At 40.1% G+C, this 19,148-nt stretch overlaps 1 protein-coding gene across 3 annotated transcripts in view; it reads right to left on the bottom strand.

Annotated features, from left to right (window-relative positions):
* wdr90 (WD repeat domain 90) overlaps positions 1 to 19,148 on the bottom strand; it is a 92,819-nt gene that overhangs the window by 8,734 nt on the left and 64,937 nt on the right. For all 3 annotated transcript variants that reach the window (XM_073060461.1, XM_073060462.1, XM_073060463.1), the window contains 12 exons: positions 17,735 to 17,834; positions 17,192 to 17,313; positions 16,258 to 16,414; positions 12,872 to 13,062; positions 11,568 to 11,736; positions 11,011 to 11,122; positions 6,065 to 6,236; positions 5,404 to 5,526; positions 4,930 to 5,110; positions 4,640 to 4,770; positions 3,842 to 3,985; positions 85 to 210 (listed from right to left, as the gene is read on the bottom strand). In XM_073060461.1, the coding sequence (XP_072916562.1) occupies positions 85 to 210; positions 3,842 to 3,985; positions 4,640 to 4,770; positions 4,930 to 5,110; positions 5,404 to 5,526; positions 6,065 to 6,236; positions 11,011 to 11,122; positions 11,568 to 11,736; positions 12,872 to 13,062; positions 16,258 to 16,414; positions 17,192 to 17,313; positions 17,735 to 17,834 (1,728 nt within the window). The remainder of the gene's footprint in view (positions 1 to 84; positions 211 to 3,841; positions 3,986 to 4,639; positions 4,771 to 4,929; positions 5,111 to 5,403; positions 5,527 to 6,064; positions 6,237 to 11,010; positions 11,123 to 11,567; positions 11,737 to 12,871; positions 13,063 to 16,257; positions 16,415 to 17,191; positions 17,314 to 17,734; positions 17,835 to 19,148) is intronic.

The raw sequence follows: 19,148 nt of genomic DNA, 5'->3' as shown, positions 1-19,148 counted from the left end.
CTTTATGGCAAATTATCTATGCACAAATACATAATACTATGTTCAGTTGTTTTTACAAAAGTTTTGTATTTTCTTTACTCATACCTGCTTTTTATGGAGGCTGTACAAAATAATCTGCGGCTTTACTCCAAATCCAACGTACACTACAATGCCACTCTGACTAGGTGAGAAGGCAGCCAGACTAGGTGGGAGACTATTCTTATCACATACCTGAAACAAAAAAATTGAAATCAAACAACATATTCCAATAGATTATTTGAAACACCTCCTGATTATTTATTCTGATGTTTATTGAGTGTGCAGAATGATCAAATTCTCTACAAAGCACAAACAAAACTGGCCACACAATGTCTTCTGCAGAGACAATCCCCACTCCTTAGATCTGAGCACAGAACAGTCCATTACTGTGTTACTGGAAGTGACACTTTTCAATAAAGCTTTTGTCATGACAACCCAAACATTAATATATCAAGATGGACATAACATCTAAGGGAGTTAGTGCTACCACTGCTTAGTCCTCAACTAAATCCACTCAAAAAAAGTTCTTTTTGCTCAAGTTGGCTGCTACAATAAAGTAATGACAGAACTAAAAAGAATTTACTTAACTGTGAACATTGGAACATTTTAAAAGGTCTGAATTATTATTATTCCCCCTGCTTCCAGCAAAAACAAACCTGACCCCAAACCACTTCAATTAATCTACATTACTGCAGCTCACAAACACACTCAAATGTTCCATGTCATCCTACCACAGCAATGAAATACCAAAAGCAGGATAAACTGTTACCTTTTGTATTCATGAACACACAAACCACAGTCTGTGTGGATTAGTGATAACGTATCATCCTCGCTGACGATCAACACTGGTGCATCTCAGGGGTGAGTGCTTAACCCACTGCTCTACTCTCTGTATTCTCTGTATACACAGGACTGTGTAGCTCGGCATAGCTCAAATACAATCTATTAATTTGCTGACGATACAACCATTGTTGGTAGAATCTCAGGTGGTGATGAAAGGGTGTACAGGAGTGAGATATGCCAACTAGTGGAATGATGCTACAGCAACAACCTGGCACTCAACGTCAGTAAGACCAAAGAGCTGATTGTGGACTTCAGGACGGAAAAGATGAAGGAACACATACCGATCCTCATAGAGGGATCAGAACTGGAGAGAGTGAGCAGCTTCAAGTTCTGCAATGTCAACATTTCTGAGGATCTAACCTGATCCCAACTTATCAATGTAGTCATAAAGAAGGCAAGACAGCAGCTATACTTTATTAGGAATTTGAAGAGATTTGGCATGTCAACAAATATGCTCAAAAACTTCTATAGTTGTACCATGGAGAGCATCTGAGAGGCTGCATCACTGTCTGGTATGGAACAGGACTGAAAGAAGCTGCAGAAGGCTGTAAATCTAGTCAGCTCCATCCTGGGCACTAGCCTACAGAGTACCCAGGAACATGGGGTGTCTTACAAACCCCATTTCCAGAAAAGTTGGGATATTTTCCAAAATGCAATAAAAACAAAAATCTGTGATATGTTAATTCACGTGAACCTTTATTTAACTGACAAGAGTACAAAGAAAAGATTTTCAATAGTTTTACTGACCAACTTAATTGTATTTTGTAAATATACACAAATTTAGAATTTGATGGCTGCAACACACTCAACAAAAGTTGGGACAGAGGCATGTTTACCATTGTGTTACATCACCTTTCCTTTTAATAACACTTTTTAATCGTTTTGGAACTGAGGATACTAATTGTAGTAGATTTGCAATTGGAAATTTTGTCCATTCTTGCTTGATATAAGACTTCAGCTGCTCAACAGTCCGTGGTCTCCGTTGTCTGATCCTCCTCTTCATGATGCGCCATACATTTTCAATAGGAGATAGATCTGGACTGGCAGCAAGCCAGTCAAGCACACGTACTCTGTGTCTACAAAGCCACGCTGTTGTAGCCCATGCAGAATGTGGTCTGGCATTGTCCTGCTGAAATAAGCATGGACGTCCCGGGAAGAGACATTGCCTTGATGGCAACATATGTCTCTCTAAAATCCTAATATACGCCTCAGAGTCAATGGTACCTTCACATACATGCAACTCACCCATGCCGTGGGCACTGATGCACCCCCATACCATCACAGATGCTGGCTTTTGCACCTTTCGTTGACAACAATCAGGATGGTCGTTGTCATCTTTGGCACGGAGAACGACACCCGTTTTTTCCGAAAACTAGCTGAAATGTGGACTCATCTGACCACAGCAGATGAGATGAGCTCGGGCCCAGAGAACTCGCCGGCGTTTCTGCATAGAGTTGATGTATGGCTTCCTCCTTGCATAATAGTTTCAAGTTGTATTTCTGGATGCAGCGACGGACTGTGTTAAGTGACAATGGTTTTCCGATGTACTCCCGAGCCCAGGTGGCTATAATTGTCACAGTAACATGACGGTTTCTTAGGCAGTGCTGCCTGAGGGGTCGAAGATCACGCGCATTCAACAATGTTTTCCGACCTTGCCCTTTACACACTGAGATGTCTCTGAATTCTCTGAATCTTTTCACAATATTATGTACTGTAGATGCTGAAAGACCTAAATTCTCTGCAATCTTGCGTTGGGAAATGTTCCTTTTGAACTGACTAACAATTCTCTCACGAATTTTGGCACAAAGGGGTGAGCCACGACCCATCCTTGCTTGCAAAGACTGAGCCTTTGATGGACGCTACCTTTATACCCAGTCATGATACCTCACCTGCTACCAATTAGCCTGCTTAATGTGGAGTCTTCCAAACCGGTGTTACCTGAATATTCTGTGCACTTTTCAATCTTATTTTAACTCTGTCCCAACTTTTGTTGAGTGTGTTGCAGCCATCAAATTTTAAATTTGTGTATATTTACAAAATACAATTAAGTTGGTCAGTAAAACTATTGAAAATCTTTTCTTTGTACTTTTGTCAGTTAAATAAAGGTTCACATGAATTAACATATCACAGATTTTTGTTTTTATTACATTTTGGAAAATTTCCCAACTTTTCTGGAAATGGGGTTTGTAGAAAGACAGCGTCCATTATTAAAGACCTCCAGCACACAGGGCCTGCCCTTTTCTCACTGTTACCATCAGGTAGGAGGTATAGCAGCCTGAAGGCACACACTCAGCGATTCAGGAACAGCTTCGTCCCCTCTGCCATCCGTTTCCTGAATGGACATTGAAGCTTTGGACACTAACTCACTTTTTAAAAAAATATATAGTATTCCTGTTTTTGCACATTTAAAAAAATCTATTTATTTACTTGTTTATTTATTATGTCTTATGTTTTCTGGAGTAGGGTTCTCTTCAACAGGAGGGTATAAGGAGGTGTCAGAGTTGCTGCCTGGCCTCAGCAAGGTAGAGGTCAGTCCAGCACACTATAACAGCATCCCCTTTTGTTTTCACTTTGACATGAAAGAGTCTTTTTGTTGATCAGTGTCAAAAAAGCCAGATTAAATCCACTGTGATTCAATGTTGTAAAACAATAAAACATGAAAACTTACAAGGGGATTGAATACTTTCTATAGGCACTGTATATTATTACATATACAAAATATTACATCGCATTGATGAGCACATTGTTTTAAATTTTGTGTTCCATGCTTCATATATACAATTCTGGGATAAAACAAGAGAAAGTTATCAAGGTGTGAATATTCCAATAAGTGTCAGTTTTCCATGGTTCAGTCAGACAACTATGAAAACTCAGCCCGGATGGAAGATAAACCTGTTCAATGTCAGTATGCTAATAGACATGGATCAGGGAGTCTGTTTATTACTTGCTCTCTTCACAAATAAAATGAAATTCATCTCACCTGACGTTCAGTAGGTGCTGGGAATGTCAACCAGTCAATGAGCTCACACTGGTGTTTATGCCAATCAGCAGCCCAAATACTAACACGTCGATCAGAACTCACGGCCAACCACATATCACATCCTTCAAGGCCAAACTCATCATACTGGAAAATAAATGCAAAATAATCAACATCACAAATTCAAGTTTGATATCTCATGAAATTTTGTTACCATCGTTAGCAGAAAGCAATATGATGTTAGCATAATGATTTCTTTTCTAACTTGACAAAACATAAGACCTTTTTCTATGTGTATTAATAAACATAATTAACAAATAAGCTGTACAAAGTATTAGTGCAGATGACTAAAAGGTTAATTACAGTGTCAGTCTTCAGGTGAAAGGGATGGAGAGGGAATTACAGCATTTACGGTCTTTGTAAATGAAGCAAGTCTGTGGTGGAGCAATAAAATTCCATGATAAGAGACTTATTTTGTCACAATCACAGTAAGTCATCAGTAATTCTGATAAGAGCTGTTTTAAAACTGAAACAATCATAATCCTGGCTGCAGGGATGTACATGAGGAACTTGAGGGAAAAAAAAGATTGAAAATGGGCTGCAATTTAAAAAGATAGAGGGATTAAGGGTAGTTAACTTTAGAACAGGTGTGACAAGTAGATATGAACAGCACATAAAACCAAGAGAATTAGAGAGGCAAGGAGGAAAAGCAAATTAAAGCTAGTTGTTGCTTTAAGCATGCACTTGATCTTGATTAATTCTCAATTTTACTCAACAACCTTTCATTATAATAGATCTTACTTTTTTCTGTGTACATTCAATTGTTGTAATTGGAGAACCCTTATGATCACTGATGATACGAATGGTAATTCCTGTATGAGGGCTGCTCACAGCCATCAAGCCATTTTCACCTCCTGAAATAATGACCTCACCTGAGAATAATAAAAAAAGTCTGTCAATGTTAATCACTTAATGCAGAGACAGCAAAACAATTTCCATGAATTCTTGATGGTAGCCATGCATTAGCGGTGCAGCTTATGATCAGCATTCAATTAAGGATATTAAGCAATCTACACTGTAGTGGAACATACCATCCATAGAGTATGCAATAGCACTGACTGCCACTGGGTGAGGGTGAATCTTCAATTCCATCTCAGTTTTCAACACTCCAAAGAGACGTACTGTACCATCGCTGTATCCTGCAACGATTTGCTGTTTGTCAGCACATTTCCTTGAATTGATTATGGGGCTCCAAGCCATACACAAGCAGCTCTGCAGCAAAAAAATAGTTACTAAAGTATGAAGGCTTCCTTCCATCAAGTGCTTTGATTTCCCACAGCATGCCAAAAATCCAGTGCAAATAAAACAGCCGTTATAAGACACGATACATTTCAGTTGTTCAAATTCAAATTTTGTTTACTGTCATCCAACCATACACATGAAAATAATATATACGACTGAATAACTCAATTAATTATGCTCAATAAATTTCAGTTCTTTTATATTGACTTTGTAAGGTCATGAAGTTGCTAATAAAAGCTTCCATTTCACGTTTTGTAACATACCTGATTGAGAACATGAAACTGAACAACCAACTCAGTGCTGTGCATGACCCACACACGCAAGCTGCCATCTTCTGCACATGTGGCGAAGTGGCTTTCATCTGGACTAAAAATTACCTGGTTAACCTGAAGGAAGGAGAAGATAAACTGACAAAAATACTTAAAAATTTCCAGCTTATTTAATGAATGTAACAAATTCCCCTGCAGCACATGTTGATATTCCTTGTTTGTAGGAAACAGCGTACACTGAATTTAACAAAAAAAACCTGATTCACTGAGAACACAAATACATGGCATTACTTTCACTGTTCAAAAGTGTCATCGTGTATTTTTTCTTAAACAATTGGTTTTAATGTGCTTCTTTAATCTTTGGTGCCCAGGCCATCTGGCAGCTGAACAAAAATGTTGAGGTTATTTCTTCCTCCAAAATTCCTTATTCATTCTTTTACACAATCCAAAGATTTCATTTTAGAATTTTTTTGCCTCAGTCTAAAATTCTCCTCCCCCTTTCTGCTGTTCAGAGAATTGGTCTATACTGTGTACAAAACAAACCCTAATGAATACCCTCAAAAGTTCTGAGCAGAAATGAGCAAGCCACTCAGAGAACACATATTTTCTCAATGCTGCAATCTACTCTCAACATACAATTCAGAAATTATCTGACCTTGTTTCTGTGGCCACTGATCAGACGGATGCTGGTATTTTCAGCCCAATTTATATACCACAATGTTCCTGCTGTGGTTCCCACAATTCCCATGTCCATGGTATCATCAAAGACTGCACTAACTACAGTGCCATCCAGAATCATTTCATGCTCCAGAAGCACCGAATTTGATCTGAAAGAAAAATCAGAACATTCAAAATAGATGCAATGAGTAAGTTAAAGACCAAAGAAATGTTTCCAGATAAGGAATCATATCTGTATTTCATACAAATCAACATGCTGAAATTTGCAAGCTCTAATGGGAAGTGAAGTTTGTGCAGTGAAAGTTACGACTGAGAAGGTGCTCAGGAAGCTTAATGGTCTGAGGGTGGATAAATCTCCTGGACCTGAAGAAATGCACCCTCGAGTTCTGAAGGAAGTAGCTGGAGAGATTGCGGAGGCATTAACGATGATCTTTCAAGAATCGATAAGATTCTGCATTGTACCGGATGACTGGAAAATTGCAAATGTTACTGTTATTTAAGAAGGGTGGGAGGCAGCAGAAAGGAAAGTATAGACTTGTTAGCCTGACATCAGTGGTTGGGAAGTTGTTGGAATCAATCGTTAGGGAGGAGATTACAGAATACCTGGAGGCACATGACAAGATAGGCCAAACCAGCATGGTTTCTTGAAAGGAAATTCCTGCCTGACAAACCTACTGCAATTCTTTGAGGAAATGACAAGCAGGGTAGACAAAGGAGATGCAGTAGACGTGGTGTACTTGGATGTTCAGAAGGCCTTTGACAAGGTGCTGCACATAAGGCTGCTTAGCAAAGTAAGAGCCCGTAGAATTGCAGGGCAGTTACTAGTGTGAGTGGAGTATTGGCTGGTCGACAGAAAACAGAAAGTGGGAATAAAGGGATCCTATTCTGGCTGGCTGCTGGCTTCCAGTGGAGTTCCACAGGGGTTGGTGTTGGGACCGCTGCTTTTTACGCTGTACATATTTGGACTATAGTATTAATGGATTTGTGGCTAAATTTGCTGATGATACAAAGATAGGTGGAGGAGCAGGTAGTGTTGAGGAAACAGAGAGCCTGCAGAGAGACTTAGATAGTTTAGGGGAATGGGCAAAGAAATAGCAGATGAAATACAATGTTTGAAAGTGTATGGTCATGCACTTGGGTGAAAAAAATAAATGGGCAGACTATTACTTAGATGGGGAGAGAATTCAAAATGCAGAGATGCAAAGGGACTTGGGAGTCCTTGTGCAATATATCCTAAAGGTTAAACTCCAGGTTGAGTCAATTGTGAAGAAGGTGAATACAATGTTGGCATTCATTTCTAGAAGTATAGAATATAAGAGCAGGGATGTGATGTTGAGGCTCTATAAGGCACTCGTGAGACCACACTTGAGAGTATTGAGTGCAGTTTTGGGCTCCCTATTTTAGGAAGGATATACTGACATTGGAGAGGGTTCAGAGAAGATTCACAAGAATGATTCCAGGGATGAAAGGGTTACCATATGAGAAACGTCTGGCAGCTCTTGGGCTGTATTTCCTGGAGTTCAGGAGAATGAGGGGGGATCTCATAGAAACATTCTGAATGTTAAAAGGCCTGAACAGATTAGATATGGCAAAGTTACTTCCATGGTAGGGGATTCTAGGACAAGAGGGCACGATTTCAGGATTGAAGGATGTCCATTTAGAACTGAGATGTGGAGAAATGCAGCCTACCTAGGGGAAACAACATTGGCCGCACCTCTGGCACAGAGTCTGGCCCTGTGGCTCAGAAGGGTAGGGAAAGGAAAGAGGATGGCAACAGTGATAAGGGACTCTATAGTTAGGGGGGAATCAGACAGGTGATTCTGTGAATTCAGGGAAGATACACGGATAGTGGTTTGCCTCCAAGGTGCCAGGGTCCGGGATGTTTCTGATTGTGTCCACAATATCCTGAAGTGGGAAGGAGAACAGCCAGAGGTTGTGGTACATATTGGTACCAACGACATAGGTAGGAAGAGGTCCTGAAAACAGACTACAGGGAGTTAGGAAGGAAGTTGAGAAGCAGGACCTCAAAAGTAGCAATCTCGGGATTACTGCCTGTGCCATGTGACAGTGAGTATAGGAATAGAATGAGGTGGAGGATAAATGCGTGGCTGAGGGATTGGAGCAGGGGGCAGGGATTCAGATTTCTGAATCGTTGGGACCTCCTTTGGGGTAGGTGGGAACTGTACAAAAAGGACGAGTTGCACTTGAATCCAAGGGGGACCAATATCCTGGCAGGGAGGTTTGCTAAGGGTATTGGGGAGAGTATAAACTAGAAATGCTGGGGGGGTGGGAACCGAACTGAAGAGACAGAGGAAGGGGTGATTGGCTCACAAATAGAGAACGCTTGGAGACAGTGTGAGAGGGAAGATAGGTAGGTGATAGAGAAGGGATGTGCTCAGACCGATGGTTTGAGATGTGTCTATTTTAATGCAAGGAGTATTATGAACAAAGCAGATGAGCTTAGAACATGGATTAGTACTTGGAGCTGTGATGTTGTGCCATTACAGAAACTTGAATGGTTCAGGGGCAGGTATGGTTACTTAGAGTGCCAGGCTTTAGATGTTTCAAAAGGGACAGGGAGGGAGGCAAAAGATAACACAAAATACTTTGCAGATGCTGGGGTCAAAGCAACATACAAAACATGCTGGAGGAACACAGCAGGTTGGGCAGTATCTGTGGAGGCAAAAGTGGTGGGGGCGTGGCACTGCTGATCAGAGATAGTGTCACGTTTGCAGAAAAGGAGGAAGTTATGGAGCAATTGTCTACTGAGTCTCTGTGGGAAGTTAGGAACAGGAAGGGGTCAATAACTCTGCTGGGTGTTTTTTTATAGACCATCCAATAGTAACGGGGACATCAAGGAGCAGATAGGGAGACAGATTCTGGAAAGGTGTAATAATAACAGGGTTGTCATGGTGGGAGATTTTAATTTCCCAAATATTGATTGGCATCTCCCTAGAGCAAGGGGGTTAAATGGGGCGGATTTTGTTAGGTGTGCTCACGAAGGTTTCTGGACACAATGTGTAGATAAGCCTACAAGAGGACAGGCTGTACTTGATTTGGTATTGGGAAATGAACCTGGTCAGGTGTCAGATCTCTCAGTGACAGAACATTTTGGAGATAGTGATGACAATTCCATCTCCTTTACCATAGTATTGGAGAGGGATAGGAACAGCCAAGTTAGGAAAGTGTTTAATTGGAGTAAGGGGAAATATGAAGCTATCAGGCAGGAACTTGGAAGCATAAATTGGGAACATGTTCTCACGGAAATGTACAGCAGAAATGTGGCAAATATTCAGGGGATATTTGCATGGAGTTCTGCATAGACAGGGAAAGGATGGTAGGGTATAGGAACCGTGGTGTACAATGGCTGTTGTAAATCTAGTCAAGAAGAAAAGCTTACGAAAGGTTCAAAAAACTAGGTAATGGTAGAGATCTAGAAGATTATAAGGCTAGCAGGAAGGAGGAAGGAGCTTAAGAATGAAATTAGGAGAGCCAGAAGGGGCCATGAGAAGGCCTTGGCAGATAGGATTAAGGATAACCCCAAGGCATTCTACAAGTACGTGAAGAGCTAGAGGATAAGATGTGAGAAAATAGGACCAATCAAGTGTAACAGTGGAAAAGTGTGTATGGAACCGGAGGAGATAGCAGAGGTAGTTAATGAATACTTTGCTTCAGTATTCACTACAGAAAAGGATCTTGGTAATTGCAGGGATGACTTACAGTGGACTGAAAAGCTTGAGCAAATATATATTAAGAAAGAGGATGTGTTGGAGCTTTTGGAAAGCATCGTTGGATAAGTCACTGAACCAGACGAGATGTACCTCAGGCTACTGAGGGAGGTGAGGGAGATTGCTGAGCCTCTGGCAATGATATTTGCATCATCAGTGGGAATGGGAAAGGTTCTGGAGGATTGGAGGGTTCACTCTGTGGTTAAGGCAGCATATAGTGCATTGGCCTTCATCAACCCTGGGATTGTGTTTAGGAGTTGAGAGGTAATGTTGCAGCTATATGGGACCTTGGTCAGATCCCACTTGGAGTACTGTGCTCAGTTCTGGTCACTTCACTACAGGAAGGATGTGGAAACCAGAGAAAGGGTGCAGAGGAGATTTACAAGGATGTTGACTGGAGTGGGAGGCATGCCTTATGAGAATAAGTTGAGTGAACCTGGCCTTTTCTCCTTGGAGTGACGGAGGATGAGAGGTGACCTGATAGAGGAGTATAAGATAATGAGAGGCATTGATCCTATGGATAGTCAGAAGCTTCTTCCCAGGGCTGAAATGGCTATCATGAGAGGGCATAGTTTTAAGGTGCTTGGAAGTAGGTACAGAGATGTCAGAGTTAAGTTTTTTTTTGTTTTTTTTTTGTTTTTTTTTATATAAACACAAAGAGTGGTGAGTGCGTGGAATGGGCTGCCGGCGACGGTGGTGGACGTGGATACAATAGGGTCTTTTAAGAGACTCCTGGATAGGTACATGGAGTTTAGAAAAATAGAGGGCTATGGGTAATCTTGGGTAATTTCTAAAGAAAGTACATGTTCAGCACAGCACTGTGGGCTGAAGGGCCTGTATTGTGCTGTAGGTTTTCTATGTTTCTAAATTATTTTGGTCAGAGGGTGGTAAATCTGTGGAGTTTGTTGCCACGAGCTGCTGTGGAGGCCAAGTCATTGTGTGTATTTAGGACAGAGTTAGATAGGTTCTCGATTAGACAGGGCATCAAAGGGTATGGGGTGAAGGTAGGGGAGCGAGGATAACTAGAAGAATTGGATCAGCCTATGATTGAATGGCCGAGCAGACTCAATCGGCCAAATGACCTTCTTCTGCTCCTATATCTTATGGTCTAATCTATCCTATTGCTATAGAATTTCTATTTCCTGTACAAATTAAGGTAAGAATTCATTGCAATGAAAATTCATTGCAACATCACCTTGCTCCTGTTCCCTCAAGTCTCATTTCCTGCAATCCAGTGACTGCCCATAGCCGGATCTTCTTTGTGTTACTGCCACTCATCAAGCGATAACCTCGACTTTGCACAATTCCTAAAACAGAAAATTCGCAGATGACACTACTGCAGTGGTGCAATCCTTTCCCACTTCGAAAAGACCTTAAGAGGCTGTACCTTAAGGCAGCAGCATCTAGCATTAAAGATCCTTACCATCTGCAACATGCCCCCTTCTTGTTACTACTATTAAGAGGAGATACAAACCACCCTGAAAGCCCACACACAATAACTCAGAAACAGCTTCTTCCCCTCCACCATTAGATTTCTATGAACACTACCTCATGATTCCATGAACTCTACCTCGTGATTCCTTTCCTGTTCACTGTTTAGTAATTCATTACAACTTTATGTCTTTGCAACGTACTGCTACAAAACATCATATTTCACATCATATAAACTGATGATAATAAACCTGATTCTGCTGTGATAAATAATATTACCACACTGCTGTAAGTACTGGGCCATATTATAACTTTACGTACCAATTTCCCCTTCATCTGCATCCCATGTCATGAAACATCTGTTGTGCTGTGTGTCCCATGCACAGATCTTCCCTGTGTTGGTTGCAGTATAAAGAACTGAATCACAGTTATAGCATAGTGCAGTGAGCTCCCCAGCATTCACTTCATCTGGGATTGAGACCCTGTGAACCTATAACAACAAAATAAAACAAATAATATTTGAAAATTTTACATCAAGATGAAAATATTTCCTACTGTAATGTGGTAAGCAGAGGATAAAGCACAGAAAGCCAGGCTTAAGAAAATGCAACTCTATACTCTATGCGCCAACTCTATACTTTATAATACATTTGTTACACAGAAGTACCAATGCACATCAAAATGTCTATCCTTCTACAGTATCCACAACCACTAGTGTTATGCTACTGCACCCTATCACAGGCCTTCTCTTTCTGACTTGATACCTTCTGCAACTCTCTTTGCAACTTTAAACTTATTTCATTATTACATCTTTCCAGTTCCGATGAAAGATCACTGACTTTAAGCAATAATTCTGCTCCTTCTCCACTAGTGATGCCTCTAGACACCTCACAAAATTGCCGTCTTTAGCAGAAGAGAAAAAAAGCTAGAAGGTAAGCTGTCAGATGTTGAGTTTTGAGTTACTCTTCAGCCACGATCAGAGCAGCAGCTTCTGGAAGGTTATTCATCTTATGCTGCTTTCATACATGATTGTATAGCAGTCAACTGATGGCATCTGGCATGAGGTAATTAGGATAATCTATAAAACAGACCAGATTTAGGCTATTCAGCCCATTGAGTCTGCTAAACCATTCAATCATGGCTAACTTATTTTCCCTTCAACTCCATTTTCCCACCTTTTCCCAATAGCTTTTGGCGTGCTTCAGAACCACTTTAAATATACTCAATAACATGGCCTCTATAGCTGTCCGTGACAATAAATTCCATATATTCAACACCCTATACTCTCCCACGATTGGAAACATTCTTTCTATATCCCATGTAGGCCTTTCAATATTTGGTGGGTTTCAATGAGATACACCCCTCATTCTTTTAAACTTCAATGTGTACAGGCCTAGAACAATCACATATTAAACCTTTCATTTCCAGATCACTCTTGTCCACCTCCCTCTTTCTAATTCTGCACATGCTATCTTAGATATGGGTCCCAAAACTAATCACGATACTCCAAATGTGATCTGACCAATGCCTCATAAACCATCAGCATTCAATACACATTTAAAAGTAAAGTTCAACAATGAACTATTTATTATTACAAAAATGTATCCTAAAAAGCAAAAACTGACCTTCAGTTGTACTTCATTAGCATTCTCTTCTATCAACCAGAAATGCACAGCTCCTACCCCAACACAGGCAAACTCATTGAAGGCAGTTGGGTCAAATGCTAAATCATGGATAGGATCACATATTTTTGTAGTTGCCACAAGCTCATAATTCCTGGTATTCCATAAAGCAATTGTGAGGTCCCTATAATCTCCTGAAATAAATTACATCAAATCAACATCAGAAACCTTTAAGGAGCAAAATCTATATCAAGGTTAAAAGTTTAAAGTATATTTATTATTGAAGTACAGTATTGTGCAAAAGTCTTAAGACACACGCACACACAATAAATACATATGTATGTATGGTGTGTCCATGTTCAAGACATTTGCACAGTATTTTAATAATTCTATGCATTGCACTGTACTGCTGCAAAAAAAATTCATAACATATGCAAGTGATGATGTACCTGATCTTTGATATGGGTCTCTATTGTGGACTGAGAACGAGAAGGGAGGCAGGCAGAAAGGGATAATGGTTGGGAAAAAGGGAACATAGAGGGAAGGGAGCAGAAAGCACCAAAGGGATATTCTATAATGATCAATAACCAATTGTTTGGAATCAAATTATCTTGCCCAATGTCCCAGGCCTGGGTGTGTCTGTACCCACGTCAACCCCCGTCCCTGGTACTCCTTCTCTGCCATCTGTTCTCCTGTGGTGCTCCACCCTCACTACTCCCAACATTCTTTGTTCCCACCAGATTTATAAATTCGCTCTCCACTCCACACTACAGTACTGAGCAAAAATCATCGGCACCCTAGCAATATATATGTGCCTAATACTTCTGCACAGTATGTATACTATACAAGACCTGGAGATTCATCTCTTTACAGGCAGCTACGAACAAAAGAAACCCAACAGAACCCATTAAAGAACTGTTAAATACCCTTCGTGCAGAATCAAGTGACAAATCGTGCACACAATGCAAGTAAGCAAATAACATTCAGAACTGAAGTTCATGAAAGTGAGTCCACAGTCATGAAGCCCTTCATCGCAACAGCTGGTCCGGTTATTTGCAGCTCAGTCTCAGTTCAGCACAGAGACGAGTAAACCTCACGAGCAGTGAGCTAAACACTGACCCATCCCTCTCCTCTGGCCCTGACACCCCGACCTTTCCAATCTAGCCCAGCATTTAAATCAGTCAAATCACAGGTCATTCTTCCCTCTCAGACCTGGGCCCTGCGGCTTCAATATACTCTCAAGCCCGGGGCCCACTGTATATTTTCAGCCCATACCTGACACTTCCAATCTGGCCAGCCATTTAAATTGGTCAAACATCAGCTTGTTCCTCTTTCTCAGGCCCAGATCCTATCGCCATTACTCTGCCTCATCACAGTTCTGCTGCTTCGAATCACCTCCAAACCTTGTCTAGTAATGGCCAAACATTGCCTCATTCCCCACTCTTGGGCCCAAGCCCCGCTGTCTTGATTTGGCACATACACACCATGTTGCAACCGTCCTGCACCTTCAAGAATTCAGTTCACACTGCAAAATGCCAGGTGTATAGGTGGGTCAAAGACTCAACTCCGAAAGGGAAGTTACAGGCTATTGATTGCAGTGATCGCTTCAGAGAAAACGTGAGATTAATAAAGTAGTTAATAGTTTTGTTCACTGTGAGCAAGTCATCACTGTGCTTCACTAGCATCTTAAACCAGAACCAAACAACTAAGAACACTTAACAAAAAAAAACTAATTCTACTTTAGAAACATGCAATATTACTTCCTTATTCAATGTCCACCACATCAAAAATATCTTTAGCTGCTCAAAGGAGAAATTCAAATTAATTAACTTGGCTCAGCAAGTTCAGTTAAACTGTTACATTCTGACAATTATGTACATTTAATATAAGCAATATAGAGGTATGGTTCAGAGTGGTTATTAAATGGTTCAACAGCATAATTACTTAATTTACAGCTATACATTCATGGAGAGCATTTAAAAATTGCAACCCCGCTGTAAAGTGGGGGTGTATTGTACTCCAAATTTGTTGAAATCAATACTAACTCTGGAAAGTTGCAACGTGGCCAGACAAAAGATTGGGCCACATTAGAATGCAAGAAGCCACAGACATGTCAAAAGGATTGGGAGGGAGAATTAAAGTGATAGGCGGCTGCAAGATGAGGGTCACCCCTCAAGTGAAGATGGAAGGTGGTGTCAGCGAACAACACAGACAAAGGCGACATCTTTCAGATAGTTCGCAAAATTACTTCCTTTACTATTTCTTTCAAATATGATTCCGCTGCTATTGGAACGTGCGAACTACAGTTTCATGATGTGTTGTCAGGCCGATTGAGTGATCTGGTACTTTGCTGTTTCCAAGGAAATTCAGGGAGGTTTTGAGTAAAGTGTGTGGCCTGGAAGTCAAGAAGTTTGGAGATGTGGTGCAAGCTCATGATCGACTCCATTACTTGCCGATTAAAATGTCGAGGAAGATTGAAATCAGTAAGAATTAGAGTGGAAGGCGAGCAGGTGTTCAGCACCATCAGGTTTGTGTGACCAGTCTCTATTTCACCCTCTTTGGTCGGAGGAAGGTGACTGCACTTAATTGGTCTCACTCGTTGCTGCCGGATAATTGGGTGTGGGCAAGGATTAGTCGACTGGATTTGTGGACTGGACTCTGTAGTTCATGTGATGATGTGTTTCTGATTGGACTTTTTTATTGTTGCTATTTTGTGCGATTTTGATTGTGGAGGACTGGCCTGTGGCCTGTAGTCAATAAGTAACACAGTGCAAGAATAAACTGAACTGAGCTGACACTAAATATTTTCGGACTGTTTTGCTGACTTGGTGGTTTGACGTTTTATATTGTGTTCTTCACTTCTTTTTTGTCATTCATGTGATATGTTCTTTATTTGCACATTGGGGGCTTGATGTTCATCTTTGAACAAGTTCCATGGTTTTCTTTGTTTTGTGGCTGTCTTGGGGAAGATAAATCTTAGGGTTGTATACTGAATACATACTTCGATAATAAATGTAATTTGAATCTTGAATGCAGATGATCTACTGCAGAGGACCATACTGTGAACTACAAGTGCATCATATAAGGTCAGTAATACATATGAATCACTGCTTTTCCTGAAAGAACTGTTTGGGTTCCTGGAAGGGAAGGGTAGAGATAAAAAGACAAGTTTTGCATTTCCTGAGTTTCATGAGAATGCCATGACAACTAGAATCGTGGAGATGGAAAGCCAGACCATAAAGTCACAAAAAGAATGAATCCGTTGGAATTCAGGCAGGAAAGAAGAAAATTCACCAGCTTCAAACATTTGACTAAATCCTGCAGAAAAACATTGATAAGAAAATAGTTTCAATATCAGATTATACTGCTCAAAGATCAATAAACCTTACCAGCAGACATCAAGAATCTGTCATCTCTGGAGTAGTCCATAGCTTGCACCTCAGTTGTATGATGAGAAAGTACCTTCTTACAACTGCCACTCACGACATCCCAAATAAAAATGCAACAGCCATTTTTGTCTTGTTCTTCCGAAGCTGATGCAAGATCCTTGTGAGAGAAAAAAAGGGGAAAATCCTCCAAATTTTTAAGGCATGTAATTAAGTAAAGGAATCCTCAGATTACAAAACTTCCAGGAAAACTTCACTGATATTAATATTAAAGAAGCATCACAAAACATTAAAGCTTTTGCAAATATTCATGTGCGTAAGCCACAGCATACTTTATTAAAAGTATTGTCGGCAAGAGTTAGAGGGGTGAATGGAAAAGAACTTATCCCTTCCTTTGTGTATTTCCCTTTGCCTAGACTGGTTATTTAATGAATTTCTTTGCTACCCCACCCCTCACTATTGCTGAATAGATGATGGCTCTGTTTATAATTAATATCTACAAAGCCCATGGTTTAGGAGAGACAAAACTTTCATACTTTTGGAATTTTCCTCGTTTGTTTTTAAAATATCCCACAGATCTAAGATTTTGAATTCAAAAAATAACATTTATAAATAGGTACTGGAAACCAAATATATATTGTTGATTATTATAAGGTATTAATAAATAAATTGTAACAAATGGAAAGGAAAACACTACCTTATCAACCTCATCCACCACCTATCCCCCAAAAAAACCTTGAAGCAGCAAGTATATTATGCATTTATGGGCCAAAAGCAGGACTACAGCTTCAGAATCAGTTGCAAATCTACAAGGAACCACAATCATTACCACTTGGTTTTCTAATTATTAGAGGTGTCTAAATGTAACATAATTAACTGAGATATAAAGGGCATCAGTAACTAGATCAAATCTCACCCAAATTCAGCCCAAGCATACCTGTGTATCATGGCTGACTGCAAGAGTAGAGATTTCTCCTGTGTGGCCTGTTAAATGTCTCTGAGATCCAGAATGCAGGTCCTCAACTACCACCAGACAGCCACAAGAATATGCAAAAAGACCTTGAAAAGGTAGATAAACAGAGAGACAATCAAAATAATGGCAGGAACTTTTTTTTTAAACATTATAATCTTACACTATTGTAATTACACTGTTCAGTTAATGCACTGCTCAGCAGTAGCCAATATAAATGTTGTACAAAAGATAAAATGCAATTCATTTTAACACACCAAGTTACGATAAGTAAATGCTTAATGCAGATTGAGAATTAAATTACACAGGAAGACCACTAAATATGTAAGTCAAGGCATTAATTTGATAAAATTCTCAACAAGAATACCGAAGACAAGGACTCTCTGCTGCATAATGTACATTTCCTTTTGAGATCGTGCATATTGGTTGTGCATATCTAGATTCCAAGGTATATTCTGTATACACCTGACTCATTTACACTCTGAGATCACAACTTGCTTTAACAGTTACCTGTATCAGGATTCCAGACCATATTTCCTCTTCCATTTCCATTGTATCCAATTACTACTTTCAGTTTCAGATCCTCCTTCCCTTCAGGGAGGACTACATCCTGAAGAAGATTCAGAATATGAGATGAGAAAAAGAATAGGAATATCATCAGACAACAAAATGCATAGAAACTACTTACAATTTAAACTACTTAACTTCAGAAGCAAAAAAAAAATGTATCGCCTTTACTACAAGATATGGAGGTAGAGATTGTAGCACAGATTTATATATTGTGTGTTTAAGCTGAAGTAATGTTTGAACCCGAATTTGGTTTTATTTCAGGACTTTTTTCAAGACAACACAATTTTGAATAGGAACAAAAAAAATTTTCAGCCGAAGACTCCTCTGTCAGCCAACTGAAAATTGTTGTTGCGAGCATCTTCCCAAGGGGAAAGTAGCTGCAATTATGCATCTCCCTGAAATTATTATTTTAATTTAAAAATACATAGTTGGATCTCTCTCTCAGAGGCAGCTCAGATGAAATCAAGAGTCAATTTCTTTCATTGAATTCAAATTCACAAAATTAATTTTGTCTTTGCCCTCCATGACTTTCCTTTTCTTTCCTGCAATGCAATGAGACAGGAGCGGAGGAGCAGAAGGCCATTCAGCTCTTTGAACCAGCTATGGCATTTATCAAGGTCATCACTGATCTTTCAGCTGCCTTATATTTTTAAAAAGCACCATCCACATCATCATTGATTCCTTTACTATCCAGAAATCCATCAATCTCTGTTTAGGATGAAAACAATGGAGCTTCCACAACCATCCAAGGTAGAATGCACCAAAGGTTATCACACTTTGAATGAAGACAGTTCTCCTCATCTCAGCCTTTAATAGCCCAGACTTTTTCTCAAGCTGGCCCTTTGGTCTTAGACTCTCTACTCAAGGGTGACTTTCTCCTTGCATCTAAACTATCAAGCCTTTTTTTTTTGTTTTTGGTTTGATGAGATTTTCTTTCATTCTTTTAAATGCTTAATAAAGTGTTGTTGTTGCTCCTTTCCACACCTTGTGGTGCATCAGGCAGCAACCTTGCCATTTCTTTAGCATTTGTTTGTTTTTTTACAAGGCCAAGTTGCTAGCTCGACACTCAACCCAACATTGAAAGGGTGCAAGGAGCCGGCCAGATTCGGACACAAGACCACACGCCTCGCAGTCCAGTGCAGATGCCACTACACCACAGGCAGTTAGCTGGAGTACATTGTCTATACAAACTCAAATAACAAATATATTATTTAAATTGAATCTTAGACTGTTTCATTGTGGAATATATGGAGCATTACATCAGAACCTAATAATATCCTTATCTGCTCTGCAGACATATGCAATTCAAACAGGAACATGGGACAGCATTTGGAGCATGGGCTCAGGTTCATTT

The sequence above is a fragment of the Hemitrygon akajei genome, chromosome 11, assembly GCF_048418815.1.
Source record: "Hemitrygon akajei chromosome 11, sHemAka1.3, whole genome shotgun sequence".
NCBI classification, from domain to species: domain Eukaryota; kingdom Metazoa; phylum Chordata; class Chondrichthyes; order Myliobatiformes; family Dasyatidae; genus Hemitrygon; species Hemitrygon akajei.
Note: the sequence above shows the minus strand (reverse complement) of the source record. Positions and strands in the feature narration are given on the sequence as shown.